Here is a 23479-nt window from a genome sequence, read left to right on the forward strand (position 1 = left end):
CACGTTCCATGTGAAGCATACTTTTATATCCCACTTTCTCATAGAACTTTTTCCGAAATTTACTGATATTATCAAGTGTGAACTGGCTTTGTGTCTGCATAACTAAGAGAACTGTTTATGAACGAGTCGAGAAAAGGCGGGAAAATTGTTGCAGTGACGTTACGGATGAGACGTAGCCATCATTAGCCTTATTCTCTCGCCCCCTTTCCCCAGGCTTACGAAATGTTGGAGTGTGTACGCGTGTCTTAGGCGATAAAATCCCCCCCATCCCAGCCCATCCCCTCCTCGTTTGCTGATTGGTTGGACCTTTGGTTTTGCGATCCTGGAAAAAGGCGGACTTCAAAGATGGCGACTGTCGCCTTGCTACTTCGTGATATCCACCGAGTCAGGTTTAATAGTCGCCGCTGGACCCGGCATTTCAGCTTCCTGTGTCGCAAATAATTAGCTGTAGTGACTTGGCTTTGACTAGAGAAACGATATGAGGAATTGCGATGCTTCTACTATTGAATAACTTTTGCTGATTTTTGAACAGTACAGTCTTTAACGGAAATGCATTTCTCTTCGTTAAGAATCGTTTTGGAAGGTGAATCCACGCTTCATATTAAGAGAGTGTGGTTTTCATCCTTCTGCCCTTCCCATCAAAGGTCGCACCTCACACCTTCAGGTAATCACTATGACAACAAGAGGAAGGAGGAGGTGGTGGGGTGGTGGAGGAGGCGGGGAAAGACAGGCCAAAATTACCATGCCACACTCATCACTGACTCATCGTTCCCATGTCCGACCTACAAGTAGGCATGTTTTGACCTTCTTCTTCACCACCGCCTCCTTCTTCCTTTACTCACCCTTCTACGTGTAAAAAGGTCTTTGTCGGAAGCCAGGTAGAAAAAATCCAAGGCTAGACTCTACAGACTCCTTACCTCCTTACAGAGGAAAGGAATTTGACGGCAGTTTCTGCTACTTTGTTTGCATGTGACTGCGTCCACCTTCTCGGTCTGTCTGCCGGTGGCGTGGTGCTTCGCTTATGCTACATTTCTGTCAGTAGGCTGTTTGGTTAGAGAGGGGAACGCAACCCACATCCGGACACCTCTGCCGCCTGAGGTGTACAGCGAAAAGTGGGACTTTACCGTGTGATGTGATGACTAGACGTTGAGGTAGTGTGAACAGTGGTGTCCCTTTCATTGCAGTGTCAAAGCTGATTGTCTGGAAATACACTCTCAGTCGGTTGACTTACTTGCCTCTTTGCGAGATATTATTGAGCGTTCAACAATGTTGTTCGACGAGCGCGTTCCTTATTCTAATCGACTTTTGCGGAAATAGTTGCCTATAAGCTTCTTAGAATTACGGCTTTCTTCATCCATCGTTATCACTTCAGTGGTGTCAAACTATTTCTGCGTTCAAGGCGTTCCGCCCCCAACTTCAATTATCTCTTTAGGCCAATATAGTCTTTTTTCCACACTGTTTTGTTTCATTTAACCTGGGTCTAGCTCATCAGCGACCACGAAATCAAGCCTGCCATCACTTTGTTCGAGTACTGTTATCCACTGTTTTTCGTTTAGAAAGGTTGCCAGGCGTGGATGTTGAGTCTATCTTACCGTACTGCCACTATTGTAGCCGCCGATCCACTACCAAAGACGCTATTGGGCATATGAGTTCAGTAGCTTAGATGACGCGGTCATGGCTCCTGCGTGGAGGTTGCGTTGCGAGGAATTGAAACGGCCTAAATAACTCAAGCAGGCATCACACTGCTGCACAGCCTCCATCTCATCGCCACTGGTGGTTATCTCCCCATACCAGGGTCATTTAAATCAGACACAAGAAGTAAGAACATCAGGGAGGTTTCCTCATTCTGCTAGTCGTTTACCTCGTTGATCTCAACAGGAATTCCTCCAATCTTGCTCTTCCCACTAGTGGAATTTATTTGAGAAGTCTGTTTTTATCGGCAAAGCCCAATCAAATAGGAAGACTGGGCAAAAAATTAGGAAAGTTATAGCACAGTTTCTCTACTTTGCAATTCAGTTTATTTGGAACGCATTTTTCAATCACACACACACACACACAGAAGTCAGAACTGAATATGGCTAGAAGATTTCCTACTTCTTCCGCCAGCGGTTCATCCCATTGATGTTGGCTGGAATACCTCAATCCATATCCTCGTTTGGGAGTTTGTGCGTCCACCGTTAAAGCCACTTTTTAGGGGCTCTATATGAAGTAACTACATGAATTCGGCCATTTTATGTCATTGAATTGAAATAATTGCGCAAAGACTTGCAACTTACTTTTATTCGCTAAAACAATCACCACTAAAATCGGCGAATGGGATGTGTCTAAAGCTTACACAAGACAACGCTGGTGTAGGGCATTTAGCTCAATCGATTGAATGTGGAAGGTTGAGTGTTGTCTCCTCTTCCTTTCAGCTTGCTAAGCACATCACTCGCTGTCGTGGTTGCCGCATCAGTTGGATAACCCCCTTGGGTTTGCCTGTCGTGCAACCCTACGTCAACCAGGCAGACTTCGAGCTCAATTTATGGAGCGGGGAGCTTTCCAACGCCGCCGCCTCCACTACGGCGTGGGCTACTGCACTGACGAAAGCAGCTCGTCGCGCAGAGCAGCAGTTTCGCCGCGGCGGCGCGCGCGACTCTCTAGTTGGACTGCCGCTGCCGGACCCGGTGAAACAGCAGAACGCCTTTCCGCCCAACTTCATCCACTCCCTCGACTCCTGCCACATGATGCTCACGGCGCTGCACTGTCTCCGTGCTGGCGTGATGTTCGCCTCGGTGCATGACTGTTTTTGGACCCATGCCGCATCGGTGGATCAACTCAATCGGGTCAGTTGGGAGAGGGGATGAAATTTGGCTTACCTTTACCGATCATCCTCAGTTTGGAGCATCCACCTCTAACACATCTAATTACCACACTATTTGGGGACATCGGATCTTGCGCACAGTTTACTGCTTTGCATCTCGGAGTCACACTTTATTTCATTTCTACTCAGGCCGTCCATTTGATTACTCCTAGTTTCTTGCAACTTAGGAAGACACGATGTCACATTCCTAGCTCACTGCATGATACTGTCGGTTGCTCTTTCTCATGATGTCGACTTTTTCACCCCACTATTAGTCATTACGTGAAATTCGAGCTATCAAAAGTTGGCACAATTTGATTGGTCCTATAGAGTTAGCCATTCACAATGATAGAATCGTATGGAACTTTTTGATTTTCTATCTGGTCATGGAAGTCAGATGTGTTATTCGCTTGCAGCGGAGTTATGAATGTTGTTCTCGGTGAGGCACTCGAGTTATCTCTGAAAGCACTATGTGAGGCAAATAGCAGAGCCCCATGCCGTCATCGTGGAGACGGCCTCGCTTGAGATCGGAAGAGCCCAGTTAGTCACGCACAATTTAAATCTCACTATACCATACGCCTCCCGTCTTCCCTTGAGCTCCCTTTGTGGTGGCTTTTCTGTTTCAACCACTTCCAGAGAGTCATCCATGTGACAAGAAAGAAGATGACATGATGAATTTGCATAATTGCGAAAAGAGCGTTTGAATAGCAGTGTGTGTGTCAAGATGCATTCTCTCGTTCCTCTTCCACACTAGAAAGACTGACTGCATCCTCAACATCTATCCGGGAATCAAATCAGGGTCTGCATGCCACCTCCTCGGTTGCGTCGCCATAGCTAATAAGGTAGCATTTTTGCACTTACCCTCATCCCTCAACCTAATCTGACCTTAAGAGGGGAAGGGGAAGTACGGGGGAGGCAGTTAATTTGGAACTCGGCCCTACCCTGTGGCATCATTAATTATTGGTAAAGTCTGTCCTCTCATAATAATTTAGAAATCCACCGAAAATTTCGAAGTCCACCCATAAAAGTGGGCAAGTCAGAGGCAAAAATAATTCTGATAATTGAGGAAATTCATTAATTACTGAAAGTAAGTTGTGTATTCCGCCTCGAATTTGGAAGCTTTTCTGTTCAAATTGAAGGAATCAACCAGCTCCTGTTGCGGAAAACGGCTGTTTGAATTACGCGGTTCTGCTTTTAGTGCAATCCACTAAAGGTGGAAAATAGCTAATTAAACTGACTACTTCTTGAAAGTTCACTGTTTTTAATCTCTTTTCGTCCATTTGTGTCCATAAAAGCCTGGCGATTTTCACTATGCCCATAGACCTTCAAGGTCTTGTAGAATCTCACAGTAATTCTGTACCACCTAAACAGTAAGAATTCTACAGTGATTCTTACTACTACATAAATAGGGCACATTTATCTTGTTCAGTGCAACCATCAAGATTTTTCTGCTTGTTTCTTACACAAGGAAGTAAGCTATTGCTGGACTAATGAGCTGGAAACGTTTCCTGTTTTAGCTGTAATGCAAAATTGGCAAACTTAGCCAAGATTGACGTTGGATTCACCTTTGAAAGCTTCGTAGTTTGGGAAGTGGGTAAATGTCCAGAATGAAATTACTTATGCGAGTAGATCTTCTTCCTTTTTTTCTTCCACGAGTCTATGCTGATTCAGTTCAGAATATTGTGAAATAATTTGTTGATTCAATGTCGAATCCAGCGTTGCGTGGAGAAATTATTCAAGGCGATAGGTGGTGCTCGTAGTGTACTTCGCAGTCTCCTGAATGTGCTCACTGGTTGATTCTATTTGATTGGAACAGTTTATTGGAGCGAGTTGCAACAGATCACGGGTTTTTCCGACTGGATCTGAAATTTTGAACCGCGTGGCTTTTCTATTTAATTCATTGCCAGTAGAATTTCGTAGAGGGCCTTTCATTACGTTATGAATCCTCGATTCCCCATTGAATCGCACGATGAACGAGGCGGATTCATGATGAGGCCAAATTTGAAGCAAAATCACTTCCAGATGGATGGTTCTTTAGCGAAGAAAGTTAACCATTACGTCTTGAAGATTTCTTTTTGACGCAAAAACTGTATGTCCGGGCTCCATGAAATCGCTTCTGCATCTCTTTGCCGCAGTCAGGGGCACGTCTTGTTCCGCATTCCTTCGTTGAAGACAGCATCGAACCAACTGATGGGAATGCTTGTATTCACGTATGATTTACAAATGCATGTGAATTTATTTCAAAATTTGAGCCAAAAAGGTGTGGGATGAACTGCTTGACATTGCTGCACTTTTACCTTGTAGCGATTAGCCTTGTGTTCACGCCGAATTCCAGTCGAGTCCATAGAGAGGTGCTTCTTTTTTACCGCTGCGTTCGAGTTGCTTGTCAAATTTGGATCATTTTTGAGGGAAAAAGAGGGAGCTGGTTGAAAATAGGTGCTACTGTTAAAAGGTAGAGCATGAGGCTTTAATCAAACAAGAGAACAAAAGCAGACATCTGCTTTGACATTTCTTTCGGTGGCGCCTGGCTACGATGCTCAATTTGTCGCTAAATGTAGAATGGTAAATGTTGGTCCTTCAAATTTTATTCATTATTAGAAGAGAAAATAAGCTGACGAACGACATAAGGCAATCAGGTGACTGTGCAATTTGTTCCCTAGCAGAGCTTGGTGAAATTGTTTATTTGTTGAGGGAATTAGCACTACAATCCTTCACCTAACATCTCTTTCCAGCGACGGACAAATTGGCTGCGAATTCCACCTTTGTTTGAGGCTTTGTCTCCAGAGGCCAGGACAATAAACCTCCGTTTCTATCACAATTTGACTTCCCAACGAACTGCCTGGTCAATTTCACGTCACCGTGTCATTGTCTAACTGTCGCTAATGCCGACGCCCTGGACCTGGGGCTGGTGAGGGAAGGCAAACTGGGGCTGGGGCTGGGGATAAGACAGTACCGCCTTCCCACCCACTCCGAAGTGAACGGATTCGTACGACTGGGTTTAACAGCACCACAGGGTCCTGCTACTTGTTGTCAAAATAGACCTGCTTTCCGACCCCTTGGCTAGTCCCTATTGTTCTCTAAGAGGAAGAAAGTAAATAGAGAGGAGGAAAAAGGAAAGAGGAGGAAGAAGTGACTTTGCCCCACGAAAAATCCCTTCTCCACCTCATATCTTATGACTCCTAATGCCATTCTTCGCCAAGTTTCTATAATTTTTTGAAATTATATCATAGTAACTAAGACACCAAAGAGACTCATTTTAAGGACACAGGGGGAGTTGACAATGGAGCCAGTCTTCTCCCCACTCCATCTCTGGCGTACTGATTTGTAAAAGCAAGTGTGTTTCACAGGTCGGGAGACACATACAGGTTGGGGGAATTTTTTTTATCCCCACAGCAATGAAAATGAGAATGGTGGTTTTATCATGACAGGAATCGCCAGTAGCTTCACTGCCCACTTATCAAATGGACGGAGGGCAGTAATTGGACTGCTCCATCTTCCCTTCCTTTCTTCCTCTCTTGAGCCAAATTTTGATTGTTTTTTTTTTTCATTTGCTTGTTTGTGTGCCTTTTTTATGTCGCCCAAGCACACTTCCTAGGGAATGTTGGTGCCCGATGTAATTCCAATGTCCCAAAGTGTTGATCTTCGCTTTTATCTTTCCGTTCTCCTCATTGGACTCAATCACTCTGCTTGAATACCGCCTTCCCCTTTTTATCGAGCATTTCTCTCAAAGACTGGCTGGGTGACTGGAGGCTTCGAAAGCCCTCCTCTCATGCTCTCATAAAAGAAGAAATGAATTTTTCTTTTTGAAGTCAGGACTAATTGCATACAATTTCTGACGTACTTCCTGGTGAAATAAGTATAAATTTACCCCTTTCTTCCAATGTTACCTGTTTACCGATTAGACAGTAGGTTCATGCTCTCCTCCGCGTTCCTCCTGAATTAATTAATCAAAAATGATGTTTTTAAATCCCATTTTTTGCATATCTCTATTTTTCGATAAAATAACTTTCTTTTCACAAGTTCCATCCCGTGCTGTTCAGTAAAAAAGATAGCCCCTGTTTTTGTGTGGAAAATTGCGACTTTTGAGGTCATCGTCTTGCTTCACTGACCCTTTTTTGTCTCAGAAAAGAGAATTTGATACTCCCATAAACGTTAATTAAAATGTAGTGAGCGTCCTTTGTGTCCACCTTTTCTCCCTCTCCCCTGCATTGTTGTGGTCTGCATTTGTCAAAACTGTAAAAGCACCAATCACCGTCTCCTTTTTGTTTTTCAAATTCCATGATTCAAATCGCTCCTCATAATTTTTGTTCCGTAAGTTAAAAATGAGCTGGCTAAGTTTTAGGCCAATCGCATTTCTTTTGTGTCCGAAAAAAGGAATGAAGCACTTTTCCACTATGTTTTGAATGCAGTGGCTGCACAAAATGGGGTCTTCCCTATTTTGGTTGCTGCCCACCTTGTACAGTGTGGGGAAATGCCAAATCTAATATTTTTTCACTTTTTTACTAAGAATGATTGTGAAAGATTCTTTTTCGCTTATTGAGTAATCAGATTATGGAATGGATAGTTGTCAAAGTAGATGTAATCTTCCAAGGCTGCCACTTTCTTCTGGTGCTTTTTGGCGCTAAATTTATGTCAAAAGACGCTATAGTGTAGTGCCTCTAGTCTTTCCTGAATTTGACCGAAGACAATGCCACCACAGAAAACTTATTACCGACGCACAGAGGGACTGTAGCTACTAGCCTACCTCGAAGGCTATTCCATCCAGCTGAAGTACGATTGCGGAGCCTTCAGTAGCTGAGCAAATAATCAAAGTACCAACTACCTCTCCTCTCCCCCAACTCTCCTTTTGAGCGTCCTTCCTGGCGCTGCCCTTGGTCAACCTCCCGCGTCGGCCATTCCAACGTAGTTGGTGCTGTAAGGAAATCATTCACAAACCAACCGCCCCAGTCATAAAATCTGCGTGCAACTGAGGAAATGTGACTGTGATTTCACTGATTTGAATCGGTATTTCTACTGGATCTATCACTTCATCCTGTTTGGGGACTATATTAGGGGTAGGGGGAATGTGCTGGCCATCACGCATGTCCATCTCCAGCCGTAAGAACATTGGTCTACAAGCGGGATTATTCAATAAGGGATAGGGGCTAAAATAGTTTTATGGGGATAAGATTTTGCGTCTGGTCCTCCTTGCCACTTTGTTATCACTTCAGTGCTGCCCAGCTATTTCTATTTGGGTTCTATCCAGCTGGTAGGGAGGTGGAGGAAGTATCGCGTGTTCTCTTCGTTGACATCATCAAGCGGGTACCGTAGACAGCTGCGTGACGAACATTTCCAGATGGTTCACGGCTAGTGTCTCCTCAATTTTTAATAACTTTCCTGCAGACTACAGGACTGCAGTAGTTGCCGAAGATAAATGTCATTTTCAACTCTTCTGGTGGAGCTCGTCACATATTCCTCATCTGCAGCATGTGCTCCTCTTCCATCACTTTTAGGTTTAGCATTTAGTAAAAGCAATCCAGATCTGGTTTGTTTGCCGTTGCCACTGATGTAGCGCCCCGAGTCTTTCAAAAGAGGTAGAGTGCAGGGGAACCACTGGCATGGCCTGGAGACCACACAGCCCAGCGGAAGTACAGTGATAGAGCCTTAATTGTCCGCACAACCAAAACAAAGGGTTAAACAAACATTTAAAGCATTACAATAGCTCACACGGGTTTGAATGAAGCCTTATTGTCCGTGCGCAAAGGAGGTGGGAGGCCGCAAGGAGGCTTCCCAATTTTAAAAAGAAGTTTATCCAAGAAGCATAGACTTAATGGTTCGCTTATTGTTTCAGTGCCTAGGCACCCAAGTCATTCCCTACCACGAGATAGTCGGCAGACAGTCTAGGATTGAGGCACTTTTTGAAAGAGAGGAACGACTAATTGCTGGTCTTTGAAGCTTACTCTCTGTCATCAACTAATGTCTGGTATGCAGCATCCATTTGTTTACCTTCTACGACGACTTTCCCTCGCCTGTTGACGTCAGTGTAAACTGATTATTGACTAAGGGCTGTTTTGGACACATCTCTAGCTAGTTTAATGTGTAATTACCGGCATGTAATTCTTCATTTCTGTCAAGAATGGAAGGTCTTTCTGGACGGTGGTATTTTCTCCCGTGTCCTCTTCAAATACTGCACGGCATTTCTGGCAAGAAGGTAGTCTCTGCAGTTTTTGAACTGAGGTAAACTCGGTTCTTCCAACGGGCAAGTTTGAATCGCTTCGGTCGGGATTAACCAACATTTCTTAGTATGAGGCTTCAAGCAGTAAAGATCACAATAGAGGGCGCCATATGGGTGGACTGGCACATTTGAATGATACATGCTGCCTGCGTTTCACGGGCACCTACAGGTGACAATGTGGCAGAAATCTTTTGAACCTGGTTGATTAGTAGGTAATGAAGACGCAGACTTATCTTCCTCCCTTAGCTGTTTGAGACGCTTTTTGATAAGGCCGGGAGATTAAGCAAGAACTGGGGACGTAAATGTCTCAAATGAGATGTTGTTCAATCAAATCGAGCTAAAACAAGTACATTAACCAGTTCCCTTTTATTTTATACATTGCTCACAGCATTCTCACCGATTTCGTCTGTGTGTTGGGCATTTCCACCATGTTAGAGTGAATCGAAACGAATTGGAAGATGGAAATGGTGATTCGCCATCACATCGGGGTGACGGGTAAATTCGACGATAATCGTACATCAGCCTTTCCATGTTTGAACTATTACTTCCCTGAACATGGCCCATGTACTGAGTGCATTTCGTGGACTAAAGTTTGGTTTATCGAAGCACCGTTATCAGGGCGCTTCCCGCTTCCTTTTCCCTCTTCCAATCTGTGCTACCACTTTGATTCTGAGCTCATTTCAGCTTCTATAGGTCGTACTATTTGTTCCCCATTTCACAGATTCCGTCGTTCCTTTTACTGACGACTTGAATTCATTGAATCTAGGTCTCGCTTTATTACCGTCCGCGTTGTATGGCTGTCGCCAGGAGTCGATGGGGCTATAGTAGCTACTTTGACGCAAACGAAGTTGCTGAAGGCCGTCAATAAGGTTGAGCTGCTAAGTATCGCTTGCAGAAACGGCGGAGCGGGCTTATGAAACCCTCCCATTCAGCCTACTCAATTGGTCGTTTACCGAATAGCAGTAAAAGACGTCCTTTCTTGATTGTTATGGTCTGTGTCTTCAATTGTTAAAACTCATCCGTCATTTGATTCAATGACATACTGAAGAAGTAAGAATTTGCAACTTACAATCAATTACCACCTTCAATGGAAGCCCCTTAGTCCACTGGAAGTACACCGATATGTTAAGACCGTTTTTTCGGAGTTCCCGAGTCACATTCGAAATTCGCCACCACTTGTTTCCCCTCCCCCCCAGCCTCTTATCGGTGCTGATAACGGTAAACGTGCCTCTCTGTTCCTGCTGTCGTGTTAGCCTTTCTGTCCATCGGCTTCATTTGCCTTCTCCTCTCCTCCCCCCATACCATATTCTATTTCGAACATGACTTGTTCCTCACCTGCGTCAGCAAAAGTAATTGGTAGTCACCTTTTGCCGACGTGACGAAGTAGTAATGTTAGCATTTGGGACCACAAATATTTGTAATAGCCTGTTTTACTTCCCCTGATCGGCCATTCCGTCCTTCTTAAGTCACTTATTGTAGCAAGAAAAGGGACCATCACTTTGAGAGTGCCCACAGCTTTTGCTACTCTGGGATTGCCTCTCTGCTTATCAAATGTTCATGCTTGGTTCGTAAACATGGCGATTAAGCAGGTTATCCCAGAAGGCGCTGTAAGGTACACGAGTCTAGAAGTTCGTGTATTCTGGACTTACAGGGAGGTTGGGAGACCAGAGATGGGACTCAATGTCACCGGTAGGGAATCAGTAGGGAAAAGGTGTGCGCGATCAAATGTACACCTAAAAGACATCATTCTGTTGTGTAGGGACTTAACTATCAGGTAATGCAGCAGGTGCACGCCTTCTTCGGTGTAGGTACACGTGGAATGCATGGGTTTGCTCCTGCGCATGGACTATATGCGTGTCATTCCATCAATATGACACTTTTCGTTGGGCTCTCTACTATGTTTCCCATACTTCTAAGCCTCAGACCTCTTCATTCTTAATCTCCCCAATGTAAAAACATGCTTGCAACGTGTGTGATACACTCCAGAGTCAATTATTCACCTGAAAACTAAGCAGCCATTACACCTGAGGTCTATCCACTTAAAGTTGTCCCAAAAGAATTTCTCCCCTCCTCCTCTTCCTCCTGGAAAACAATAGGGACTTGCCAAGGAATCGGAAGGAGGGTCTATTTTGACAAAATGATGCAGGACCTCGTGGTGCTGCTAAACTTGGTCGCAGTAGTAAGACCACTTTTGAGTGGATTAGAAGGAGGTGATGTCTCCCTTCAATATCATCAGCTTCAGTCCTGAATATCATCTTTTCTGGGCATGAGCGGCAGCGTTAGGCAATGGCGTGGTGACATACGAAATCGACTAGACGATTCACTGGAGAAGTCCAGATGAGATGGAAACGGAGGTGGCTAAGGCCGGGGTTATTGCCTTGACTTTTGGTGACAAAGAGTCGGACAAAGGTGGAATTCGCAGCCAATTTGTCTGTCGTTGAGAAGGGCTGTTAGTTGAAGGATTGTAGTGCTGGATTCCTCAACAAGTAAACCCTTTTGCCTAGTTTTCTGCAATCACTTAAATTTTGCAAAGGTCGCCCGGATTTATTTGGCCCTCGTCATTTTAGCGGTTTATCGTCTGCTTAAAGTGGTGAAAAATATCATAGCTCCTTTTCAAACTGGATCAGCTGTCTTCTTTTTTGTCCTGTTACCTGTTGATCTCTCATTCCCGTGTCGACTTTGTTTCATTTATCTTCCCTGCCCGTCTGTGCCCCTAGAAAGGAAATTGTCCTTTGTTTTGTGCAACATTTAAGGAGTTTTGTATCAGCGAACAACCTGTCAACCAGGCGTCACATATATGCGATGTGAACTGAGACCCTAGATAGATAATAACCAACCAATTTAATCGGAACTGCTCCCTTCACCTTAGTAAAAAAGACGCTTAGGAGGTTTATTTAATCTGGATATTACCGCTGTTGCCATGGTGATAAAAAGTGAAAAGTAATGTATATTGAGCTGGATTACTATTATTGCCTGTCATTTCATCTTAACAGCAAGAAGAAAACTCTCTATCCATCTTATTTCCATTGTTTAAGCCACGAGGAGAGAAGATAAATTAGCACTTAGTAATCACCTTGCCAAACCAAGCTGTGGGCAATCGAGCGGAAACGTGATGGGGATCAGATAAACCGCGCACGCACATCACATCGTGCCACATCTCGGCTCCGATGCGGCACTGTGATGAGATCTGACGAGATAATGAATCTAGGGCGTTCACTTGAGGAAGGATGATAGGAAAGAGGGCATAGCAATTGTCCCATTTCTAACCTCTAAAACTGTCCAGCTACCGAGGTTGTTTGTCCGTTGAAAGTATCCTACGGCTGGTTTTATTTCGCTCATGTCTTGCTGTTTGAATCCAATTGACCATTGTTGCCCTTTGTGTCCAAAAGTCTCTCTTTTGTTCAGGGTATTTGAGCTTTCCACAGAGGGCAAACACTCATGATCATGATGCACCCATTATTGTCTTCAATTTTTATATGGTTACTAACTTCTCTGCCCGATTTTCTTCATTCTATCGTATCAAAGGATTAACATCCGATCCTAGGTTTACCTATTTCGCCTATTTTTAACTTATTTATCTCCCATTTATTTGCGCCCACTACGAAGGGGACTTATCCTGGGTCCTCTCGAGCCAATCCATCACCCACCTTCAGCTTTCCAAACACCCCTTCAACGGTTATTATTCTTTTGTCATGAACCAGTTTGAGGATTCTTACTCTTTACCTTGTGTATGTGAATACAGCCCGCCGGACTTCCCGAATGCCCTGGACGCACCTCACATCAGTAGGTCACATCTAGTCTACTCGGTGATAGCCTAGGAAAGGAGGAATATATGCAATAATGGGATATGAATTGGCTCTCTCGACGTATGCATATTCTATTCCTGATCTCTACTGTTTGACAGAATAGTGGCTCTGCCTCCAGTGAAGTTTTGCGTTCCAGTTTTGCAGAGTTGCAAATTTTTCTCATAAACTGCAGAATAGTCGGCTTGCCAAACAGGCGTAGTCATGTGCCACCCCCTTGGTGAGGGAATATAAGGCGTTTGGATGCACTTTTAATGTCCTAGCCTCTAATGGAAGGTAGTAATTGTCTTCCATGACCGTATTTCTTAATTTCCTTCATGTTCACGGACGTGGTTTTATGGATTCTGGCAATCGGTTAAAAGTGCTGATTCCTGGACTCAGAACGACCAAGTGTGATGCTGGGGTACCTCTTTTGCGCCTTTTAGTAGGCAGTTGCTAGTATCTATATCGTCATTGAGAAATAGTAAAAAGGTCATTTGGACCTTATGAATGCCAAATTTCCCACATCCGCTTTTAACTGCAATGTACTCAACGTAGAAATAAGATGTCGCACGTTGAATGTCCAAGGTTTATGAAAAGAGCGGTATAGGCTTTTTATCTGATACAAAGGCCGTCTGTATCAAAGCGGTTTTTAAAATGACCGCATCTTGCGTTACTTGATGCGAAGGGGAGTCTTGGACGCTTCCTGAAGGAGGCAGTACTGATACGGGTGGCATGCTGATCCGAGGAGAGTTTATGAAACCTCATTAACCAATCAAATACTTTCTTCGCTTTTTCATGTCTTTTAGCTTGACCTTTAGATCCTGTCTAAACTGTATATTTAAAGGTCAAAGTGATTTTTATGCTTGTTTCACCGGAAGGAACAAAGTGAACTTTATCAGAGCGATTTATTATTAGGGGCTGGATAGGATACACAACTATCTGTTAACTAAATCCAGGCCCTAAAGCGTTCCGGATGCATTATGATTCCGACGAAATGCACATTTATACTCTTCTTTGCATCAGAATAGCTGAGGCCGCATTAAGGTAGGCTTCAACAATTTCATCTTGAAGCGTAGCTGCTGGTGTTATTTCAGAGTTCGAGTTATTCCCAAAGAAGTAACCAACAAAGTAGTACAAGCTTAATGCCAACATCGCAAAAGCCCGTTCACAGGATACCGAATTTAGCGGAGGTTTGTTATAACTAAGGGAAAATTATTGTGGAGGAAGAAGAAACAAGTATTCTACTATCCGAATCAAAGTCTCGAAGTATTCCCGCTATTTTCTGATCACTGGAGCATATGAATAGGAATGTATTTCCACATAATCATCCTTGACGCTCCATTGAAGGAGATACCACTATTCACACCACCTCAACGTCCAGTCATCACATTACACGGTAACGTCCCAGTTTTCGTTGTACGCGTCAGGCGGCAGAGGTGTCTGGATGTGGGTTGTGTTCCCTTTTCTAACCAAACGGCCTACTGACAGAAGTGTGGCATAAGCGAAGCACCACGCCACCCGCAAGCAGACCGAGTAGATTGACGCAGTTAGTAAATAAGGCAATGTCATTCTGCTGTCGAGCAGCAGAGACTGCCGTCAAATTCCTTTCCTCCGTAAGGAGGAAGGGGAGTCTGTGAAGTCTAACCTTGGATTTTTTCCATTTGGCTTCCGACAAAGATCTTTTTGCACGTAAAAGGAGGCGGGAGAGAAGAGGAATAAGAAGAAGGAGAAGGAAAGGAGCAGGAGTAGGAGGAGGTCGAAACATGCCGATTTGTAGGTCGGACATGGAGACGATTAGTCAGTGATGAGTGCGACATAGTAATTTCAGCCCACCGACCAGGCCTCCTGCCTGTCTTTCCCCGCCTCCACCTTCCTCTTGTTGCCCTAGTGACCACCCAAAGGTGTGAGGTGCGACCTTTGTGGAGACGGATGGAAAGAAGAAAAAACCATTTTTCTCCCGCTGCTTGGATTGATTTCCCCGTAATGGAGTGTTAATCCATTGGTAACGAATTATCAACTGCTCATTCATGATTCTAAGGCGATTGTTTTGCGATTAAAAACCGAAAGATCTTGCATAGTAGCATAAAAGTAATCATTATAAACCTTATACCTTAATCACGGAAATGGGTGTTCACGAATTCACCTCTGTTGGTGCAAGTGCTTGAACATAGGTATGAAGTTGGTTCTCGTGGCGTCATCGTCTATCAGCAGGCAGTCATTTCAAGGGTAGACGTTCTGGTTTAGTTTGCTATAGTTGCGAACATTGGGAATGAAGAGAGCACCTCAGAACCCCTCCACGGCTAACAGTTGAAGCGAACGCTTGAAAATTGCACATACCATGAATCATGTCTGCCATTAATTCAGCAGTTAGGAGACCTGAGCAAATGCCCACGGTGTAGCGTAAACGTTTTCATTTAAAGTTTTCCATTTATGCCACCTGGTTTGTTATCGTCATCCGACGGTAAGGAGAATTTCTTCTGTAGGTAAAATGATAACCATACAGAAATAGGGTGGGCTAATTCCAACAGGCTATCATTCGAAGTCGTGCTCTCTCATGCGCCCTTTCTATGTTGCGATTCTTCATCGCTCGAATTTCTGTCTTTTTTCTCTGCACCAGCAGAGGAGGAGGGGGGGGGGAATGTTCCGGCACGAGTTTGTCTGTTGCACAGCTTTCGGCACCTTTTGCTCGAACTTTTTTCCCTCGATGCAGGTCCACCAATCATTTACAGAGGCGCCGCACTGCAATTCGCTTTTCAGCCGGCTTTTTTTGATCAGATCAAAAGCATTCGGGAAAAAGCTGTTATTACAAATTAAAGCTAATTAGGCAGGTGAAATGTCAGCCGTGATACTCTTGGTAGTGGTGGTGGTAACTGTTGACTCTAGCTGGGTGGGTGTAGCGAAGTTTCGAGGCGTCTGTGCCATTCTCCAGTCGCCTTCTTTGAAGTCCACTTTTATTCCAGACACGCAAAATCAGCGCCTCATCCAATCAGTGTTTGAGGGAGGAGCGGGCGAGAGCCTTTCATTTTCTTCCATTCACACAAATGCCCTTACGAGGAGGAAAGAAGGAGGAAAAGTAAACTGACATCCTACCAAGATGCTGTGGTACCTTTTCGATCAGTACTATTATCGTCAAAACTGTCTCTACAGGAAATAGTTATTTGGAAGGGGGGTTTGCTTTTTGAAAAACGGATCAAACACAAATTTGGAGTCGGTTTGGTATGGGAGTATTTTCTATGCCTTCATTCCTCTGTGCTGAAGGGAGGTAGTAGCTCGATGCATGAAAATGAGACTAATAGGAGGATCAGAGCTGGGTGGATGGACCTGAGAAAACTGCGTTAATGGGACGTTAGGATAGATACATGAATGAATGGACAGGTTTGACATGGATAGGCGGGTGAGTCCGGAACAGAGAGATGGATGGATGGATGGGTGCACATGGGATCTGTAGATCCAGAATTGAAATGCCAAGTATCTTCCCCTTATCAAAATCTTCCATGCTTCTGTCACTTGCGATTCAAGAAGAAAGGTTAGGTTTACTTTCTTGCTCCCCTCTCAACTCCGTCTTTCTCGAAGCTCCAAACCAACTTTCGTCCATGTCCAATAGCCCAAGTTTCCGATTTTCCACTCTTTTTCGTCGTCGTAGGGCGATCGTTACACCTGGACCACATACGAGCTGATTTTGTGGACACAAAATGTTCAAAATATGTGGTTCAGGCGCCTAGGACTTGGACGAATTCATTTCCTCAATGTCGCCAGCTGTCCCCCGCCTCATCCCTCTTCCTCCCTCTCCTGTACTCCTCTTTGCTGCACACAAATCAAAATTAGACTGGCGTCTAGCAGAGAAAAATTAGGTTAAGAGAATTTTTTGCCGAGGTAACAAAAAAAACTTCCATTTGGAGCTCATTTGTTTGTAGAATGTGCGAAGTAAGACAGCATCTCAGTTCTTTTGGACAGGTGGATTGGGTGGTGTGATTGCATTAACCTAAATTGCTCGTGTTGCGTTTTGACACTTGCAGTTGACTTTTTGAAGTATGTTTTTTTTTTCTTTTCCACAAGTTCCTCAATTGTTAAAAGTAATCAATTCTCACTTTCAAATTTTCACTGGCAATTTGCAATAACTTCATTGCCTAGTAGTTGTTATTCTTATTGGGTAATCTGCTTCCCTTACCCACTATTGTTCAGCATTGCTCAACCAACGACTTTCTTCCACCCGGTTCAAACTTTTGATACATTATTTTTACCCCCGGACTTAAAATCACCAACAAAATTTGAGTGAATTTTTGCATTTAACCTCAAATGTTGTGAGTGTGAATGCCTGAATTGCGGTCCCGCTTTTCAAAAGGACCACCGGTAGTGGTTTTTGATCAATTGTTAAGTCATTTCACCCAAGTCGACTCGGTATATTTGACCTTCTAATTTAAGTTTTTGCTTTTAAAATTGGAACAAGAACAGGGTCAATCCGATTCACACGCAGCGACAAAACATTTGACAAGTGTGGAAGTGTAAGCGTAAGTTGTTGGTTCACACACCGCCTGTGAGTTCGTGCGTTTAGCTGATTTTTTCTTTCACAAAACCGAAGAAGCTTCGTGCTGTCTTTGTCATAGCTAGATGCTATAACTTGAAACTCGTAGGGAACTTATGAAATGCAATTGTACGTGGACATTACTCCTTATTACCTTGAGCCTTCATGCCATCAAATGTTGGCTGAACCTGGTGGATGCGATCCGGGCTGGTCTGCTGCCCCACGAATCGTGTGCAACTTGGCTTCGGGGTTGGTGAAGCCTCTCTTCGAAGACTTAATTAGCTTGATTCTGGTGATGAATCGCCACATTTAGAAAGATCTTCCATTCTTAAGCATGAATGATGAAGAGGCAGGTTCCACTACCGACTAAAATTACTCGAGATTAATGCACCAGTTCTGATACAACTTGAAGACGTGTAGGAGGGGATTATTTAATTCCAAAGTAGCCAGGATAGCCGCAATTAGAGGAAGAATTGAAAGACCGTGTCGCATATGACCTCCTAGAGCCACACATCTTGACCATGAGAGAATTTGTACTTTAAGGTGAAGAGAATAGGAGATACTGCCTCATCCCTCGCATTCCTCTAATGATATTTTTCCAAGCTTCCTGTGGTTACTATCTTCTTTCTTGGCATTTGAAAATCACATGATCACACACAAAATGGAATGAACAGGTGGAGGTCAAAATTGGTATAGAAACCGAGGTGATTCAGAAAAGGGCATGTCTTCGCCCGTAGCGACAGAACTTTTTTTATCCGGGGTGATGGCAAGTCTCTGTCAATGAAGGTGCTACCGTCCATCATCTTTGTTGTAGCATAGCGGTACATGCTATTATTCCTGCTTGGATTTTCCCATCCTCCCTTGATCCAACCCCCACGCTGATAGCATCAACGTCTACCATCCGCACTACTAGCTTCGCGTTCCGTTTACGCGTTACTGATGAAGCTGTCTTTCCGATTCGTCTCTTTTACACTTTCCGATGTGACTCGAGCCGCACTTTTTTTAGCTATTCAGTCTCAGCTTAGGTCTCCCACGAGAACATTGTGTTTACAAGACCAAAATCGTCCGTCGTAGTGGAAGTTATTCCAACATGAGCGCTTCAGGGTCACGACGCTCATTCCCCTGTTGTAGGGGATCTGACTGTCTCAAAGTGGTTTGTTAGTAGGTCTTTAATTTACCCAGCATTTGAATGTTCCTTCCAGATCTGCCGTGAGGAATTTGTGGCTCTACACTCGGAAAACGTCTTGGAAAACCTCTCTGATTACCTTCGTGAGAAGTTCGAGTACTCTCAGGCGTAAGTGATATGTCTCATTTCAGCTCAAATTTCCTTGGTAAAAGTCCCAAAACGAAGGTAAATCTTCTTTTTCGTGAAGTTGACAGTAGGAGTTACTAGGTTTGAACTCTAAATTAGCGAAGCTTAACCTCATTTTTCGGGGATTGCCTACGACAAGAGAAATTCTCTTCCTTTGGAGCCGATTAGGCCTTTTCATGTTGTGAAACTTGTTTTACAAAACGGCATGTCTCCTCAATGTAGTAATGAATGTGTACGTTAACGAGTTTGTGTTGGATGACTAAATGGAGGCGCGAACGAAAGGGCAGGAAAAAAGGTACGAGAGGACGAAAAGGGGTGATTTGATGAGCCTGGCGTCGTAATTACTTCGTACTACACCACATTTCTTCCACGCACAAACCATGTGGGAGAAAGAACCCACTCTCCCCTCCCCCTTTCGAACTTTACACAGACCCTCTATGGTTCCACCTCTTTTTGACAACCGTCAAAATTCCCCCTGAAACATTCTTCGTGGGCTGGCTGTTCTTTCAATCACCCCGCTGCGAAGGTGACAAGGCAAAAGATCAACTTTTGCTGCCAGAATGTCCCTGAAACCACTTTTCAGCATTGTTTTGACATGAATTAATGCTGGTTTTTCTTCCCTCTTGTTTTAAGTAAACAAAAAACAAAGCCGATGACCGATGTGAAACCTTGCTGCAGTTCATGGAGATAGTGTTGTCATAGGGATGGTGATAAAATACCCGCAATATGGTAACACCTTTTGGCACCATCAGGGATTATTTTCGTACACAATACACCTTCAAACAATCTGTTAGGGGACAGAAGAATCCGAGCAGACGGTAGCTTTCTAATCTCCTTGCAATGTTCCTTTCTTGGCTCTACCAAATTCGTCGCCGTATCAAAGCTGTCTTTTTCTTGTCACTCGAAGAAAATCACTTTCTTGGCCTATTTAGAGGTAGTACTTTTAAAGGACAAGGAAAAAATTTGAATTAAATTTGAGGAGGCTGAGGACTTCACTTGTTGTCGATAGACAGGCTTAAACTTCGTTTTATACCCCTTTACTCACACCTTGTAAGCTTCGGTCATACTGCCTTTGGAATAATGGCAAAGAATGGGCCACTGCGGCGGAAGTAGGTCAGGAGATAGGGAAGTTGCTGGGGCTAATGTGGTATTTCAATGGAAGTGTTCAATTGGTTCCAACAAAAGTACATTCACTTGAACCCCCTTTGCAGGGAACTCGAGAAACTGCCCGAGAAGAAGCGAGACGAGGCGGTGAACTTCAATAATCTTCTGAAACAGTTTCCCAAAAGAGGCAAGTTTTAATTTGTTGTTTTCCTTTTTGGGGGTGTTAAATGCTAATATCATCGTGTTTTTATTCATCTTTTTGAGAAAGAAAAACTGATTTATTATTCCCGGGTGGTGTAGATAAAATCCAAGTTGGCTCTTCCTTGCGTCTTTATCGGACAAGCTGTGAAATATTTGGCAAGAGAACTCGACCCTTTTTTGCTTATGTTTTATCCAAAATTTGTTGCTTGAGGTTCGAAAATATCGTTTTTTTTTTTTCTCCAAAGACGTTGAAAGCAGTTGAATTGACTCATGCTTACTCCCGAATAGGAAGTAAATTCAAAGCTGAAGCCGGAAGTTTATACGATTTTCGATATGGCTGGCTACAATGAATTGCTGTCACCTTTAAGGTCTTGTCAAATATGTGCATTACAATGCGCTTGCCTGCGTCAATCTGTCAGTGTGACACCCTCCGTTGTGCTCTCCACCAACTTCCCCTTTTTCAAACTTCTAAATAAAGGGCTCGGTTGAATGAAGCTGATATATGCAATTTGAAGGTTGCCTGCCCTTCGAACTGAGTTGGACTCGTTTCCAAATCGGCGGAAGTTGGTTTTCTGTCAAGTTTTTCGTATCCCCCTTGCAGAGGCCGTGATAGCAGAACGCACCACCTGGAAGCGCTTTAAGTAAACTTGTTGGTTGCATTGATGAGCTGGTCGTAGGTATCTCGTTCAGGAAGAACCGTTGCTCTTGATAATGAAGGACTAGGTGTTGGTGTTTCAAGACCAACTTCCATTCATGTTCAACGTGACATGGATGGCGAAACAACTGGTTCACACCTACGCCAACTGGGAGGGGAACAATCGAGATGGAGGGTGAGAAAATAGGTCCTACATGCATTAACTGATGATGACAGGAAGCAAGTTTCACTTTTTTCGTAATTATTTGCTGACTGACGTGCGATAAAAACTAGCTTCCGCATTGCAACGTTAAATGAACGGAAATATCATCCGTGCATTTTCTCAGCCGCTACTGCAGCTTTAAAGGACGCAAAAATCCCACCTGTTGCTGATCTACAAATTCACCCACCTTTATTTGTCACTCAAATGCCTGTTCACTCTCAAGTGTCTGCTGACATTTCATTCACCTCCTTCCTTTTTAGGCTAACTTTGACCTCTCCAAAGTTCTTACTTCAACGTACTTCTTCAGTTAGAACTGAAAAATCCGAAGAATTGGACCTTCGTGCCTTCCGTTCCTTCCCCTTTCCTCTCCTTTCCCATCTACCTTACCGATTGTACATGTTGTAAAAAGCCTACCCAAAGAAGAGAGGAGAAATAGAGAGGTAGAGAGAAATAGGGAACACCTTGGGAGCACCCCTGGTAGCCAAACAGCTACCCGTGATGTGTATCCATCAACTGCGTTATTTCCTGCTTTTTTAGTACATTCTATGGAAAGAACGAGAGAGAGAGAGAGACATAGATATAGGTGGGACTGATAAACGAGGTATATTCTTCTTTTCTCCTAGTGGATCGGATTATCTGTGTGCCACTCCAGGCAAGCTTGATTTTGTCTGCTTCAAAAGTAATTAGGAATTTCAATAAGTTACAAATAAATTTAAGTTTTGAGTCACCCTAACTGATCTCATCGAAACAAAACAAAGGTGATGCTTATTGAGGAAACACAGGCCGGCCAGTGTCGGCTTTCATTGGCCAATGAAGTAGCAGGTTGAATGTCCGGTTGGACAACCGCCACAGACCAATGGGCAAATTAGTAATTAAGTAAATATTTAAAAGTTACTAAATAACTGGACCTTCGGTCGTATGGTATCGGTTGGATCTAATCTGTAAACTTGATTTTGGGCGGGGGCTTCGCTCCAGACCATGTTTATACTATAATTCTCGGCTGTTCAGTTGGGGGTTTGCGACGGATAGGAGCACCGATAGTGGTCTTGTAGCACCATCGCTTCAGCTCTCACTTTGTTGTCAAATCTAATGTCTTCATAAATTTTGGAGATGGATATCGGGATGGGCTCGAATAACATCGTTCTATTTTTCTACAAAGTCGGGCTATCTTAGACTAATTTCCCATTTTTATGGAAAAGAGCAGCTGTAATAAATCATGGACCATAAACCCGGTTGATGAAAAAGTTAGGCTCCTCAAAGGGATCACAATCAGTCAGCAATCGACTTTAGGAACCGGTAAGGTCACGGTCAGTCATTAAGCACCTGAATTGTTGAAGGATGGTCAGAGGCACCGATAGTTTATTAATTTCATTTAGGACAGACTTAGTCCAATAGTTTTGAATTCAAACATGTTTTTGCCTACCACTTTTTCGTTGTTGTGAAAAGAAAACCTAAGGTTTCCGACACAGTGGTTGAATTCATTTCTTTAATGTATTGCGTGCGAAAGATCTCACAGATATTGGGGGAAATAGCAGGCGAAGTTGTCCCCTTGATTGGGTTCTTTTCCATTCCACCCTGGCTTCACTTTGTAATGTGTAAATTGGAAGTGCTGCATAATTTTCACGTTAATATCATAGATATCCATCTTAGTTATTGAAGCAAGAGATGAATCTTCAAAAAGGTGATCCAATCAAGAAAGAATTTGAGTGACCAATGCAATTGCAGGAAATTTTGTTAATCATTGACTACTTTGAGCAGTGAAGAGCAATCGGGTTGCCACGCCTCTGTTCACCTCACAATGGAGAAGTTCAAACTGGTCCAGGGAAGTAAACACTGCAATAGTGCTTACACCTGGATTTTTGGCTGTTGTCCGGCTGAAAATTTCACATTTTCAATAAATTTAGTTATTAATAGTGACCAAGCAACTGTCTGGTGTGTTTGTCGTCGCCTCTGTTCCCGTTTCTTACTCGTTAGGTGCATTCTGTAAAGTGTGCGAAATAGGTGGTGGTGACGTTAATCAACAAAGTTTGTTCTGGCGTGGCAAGTGCTGTTTTGTCGCATCCTGGAACGATTTTGCATTACATGCATAGAGACTTCAAATTAAATATGATGTATGTTACTAAGTATGATTCCTCAAACTACTTCCATTAAACCAAATTGGAGCAATTTTTGGACCCCCTATCAGTTAGCCCCATCGAGAATTATCATCCTTGACCAATAAAATAGTAGTCAAATGACTGGTTATTAATCACTTAAATAGATAACCGACGATCACATTACCACTGATTCATTTTATTCGGGACCAGTTGGGTGAGGTATTGCTCTAAGCATTCGTGTTGTTAAGATTTTTCAATGCTCGGTATAATTGAAATGCAAAATTTTTGTCCAATTGAGGCGTCGCTAATCTGTTACGTGTCCCAGGCTTCGCCATTGTTTCCTCTTCTGTGGATAGAGAGTGGTATAGCTGAGAAGCTAATGAAATTGAAGTGACGTACCCTTCTCAGCAGCCGCCATCTCATTCTAACCTTCCATTGCAACCATGTTGGGAATCTGAAAGCACCTAAAGGCACCATTGCCTTCCACGCTGTTGTAGAGAATGAGAGGTATAAATAGATGTGGAATAGTCAACGAAGTGTATTCCC

At 43.6% G+C, this 23479-nt stretch overlaps 1 protein-coding gene across 1 annotated transcript in view; it reads left to right on the forward strand. All coding sequences in view use genetic code 11, as the record gives it.

The window, feature by feature from the left end:
* The window catches only part of EGR_06995 (DNA-directed RNA polymerase), a gene marked incomplete at both ends in the record, with an annotated part of 38888 nt that extends 18263 nt beyond the window's left edge, over nt 1–20625 (forward strand). The window contains 6 exons of the mRNA XM_024496244.1: nt 2415–2825; nt 17473–17655; nt 18566–18657; nt 19731–19784; nt 19887–19970; nt 20496–20625. Of these exons, the coding sequence (XP_024349361.1) occupies nt 2415–2825; nt 17473–17655; nt 18566–18657; nt 19731–19784; nt 19887–19970; nt 20496–20625 (954 nt within the window). The remainder of the gene's footprint in view (nt 1–2414; nt 2826–17472; nt 17656–18565; nt 18658–19730; nt 19785–19886; nt 19971–20495) is intronic.
* Nucleotides 20626–23479: the final 2854 nt, after the last annotated feature.

The sequence above is a fragment of the Echinococcus granulosus genome (genome assembly GCF_000524195.1).
Source record: "Echinococcus granulosus chromosome Unknown EG_S00067, whole genome shotgun sequence".
NCBI classification, from domain to species: domain Eukaryota; kingdom Metazoa; phylum Platyhelminthes; class Cestoda; order Cyclophyllidea; family Taeniidae; genus Echinococcus; species Echinococcus granulosus.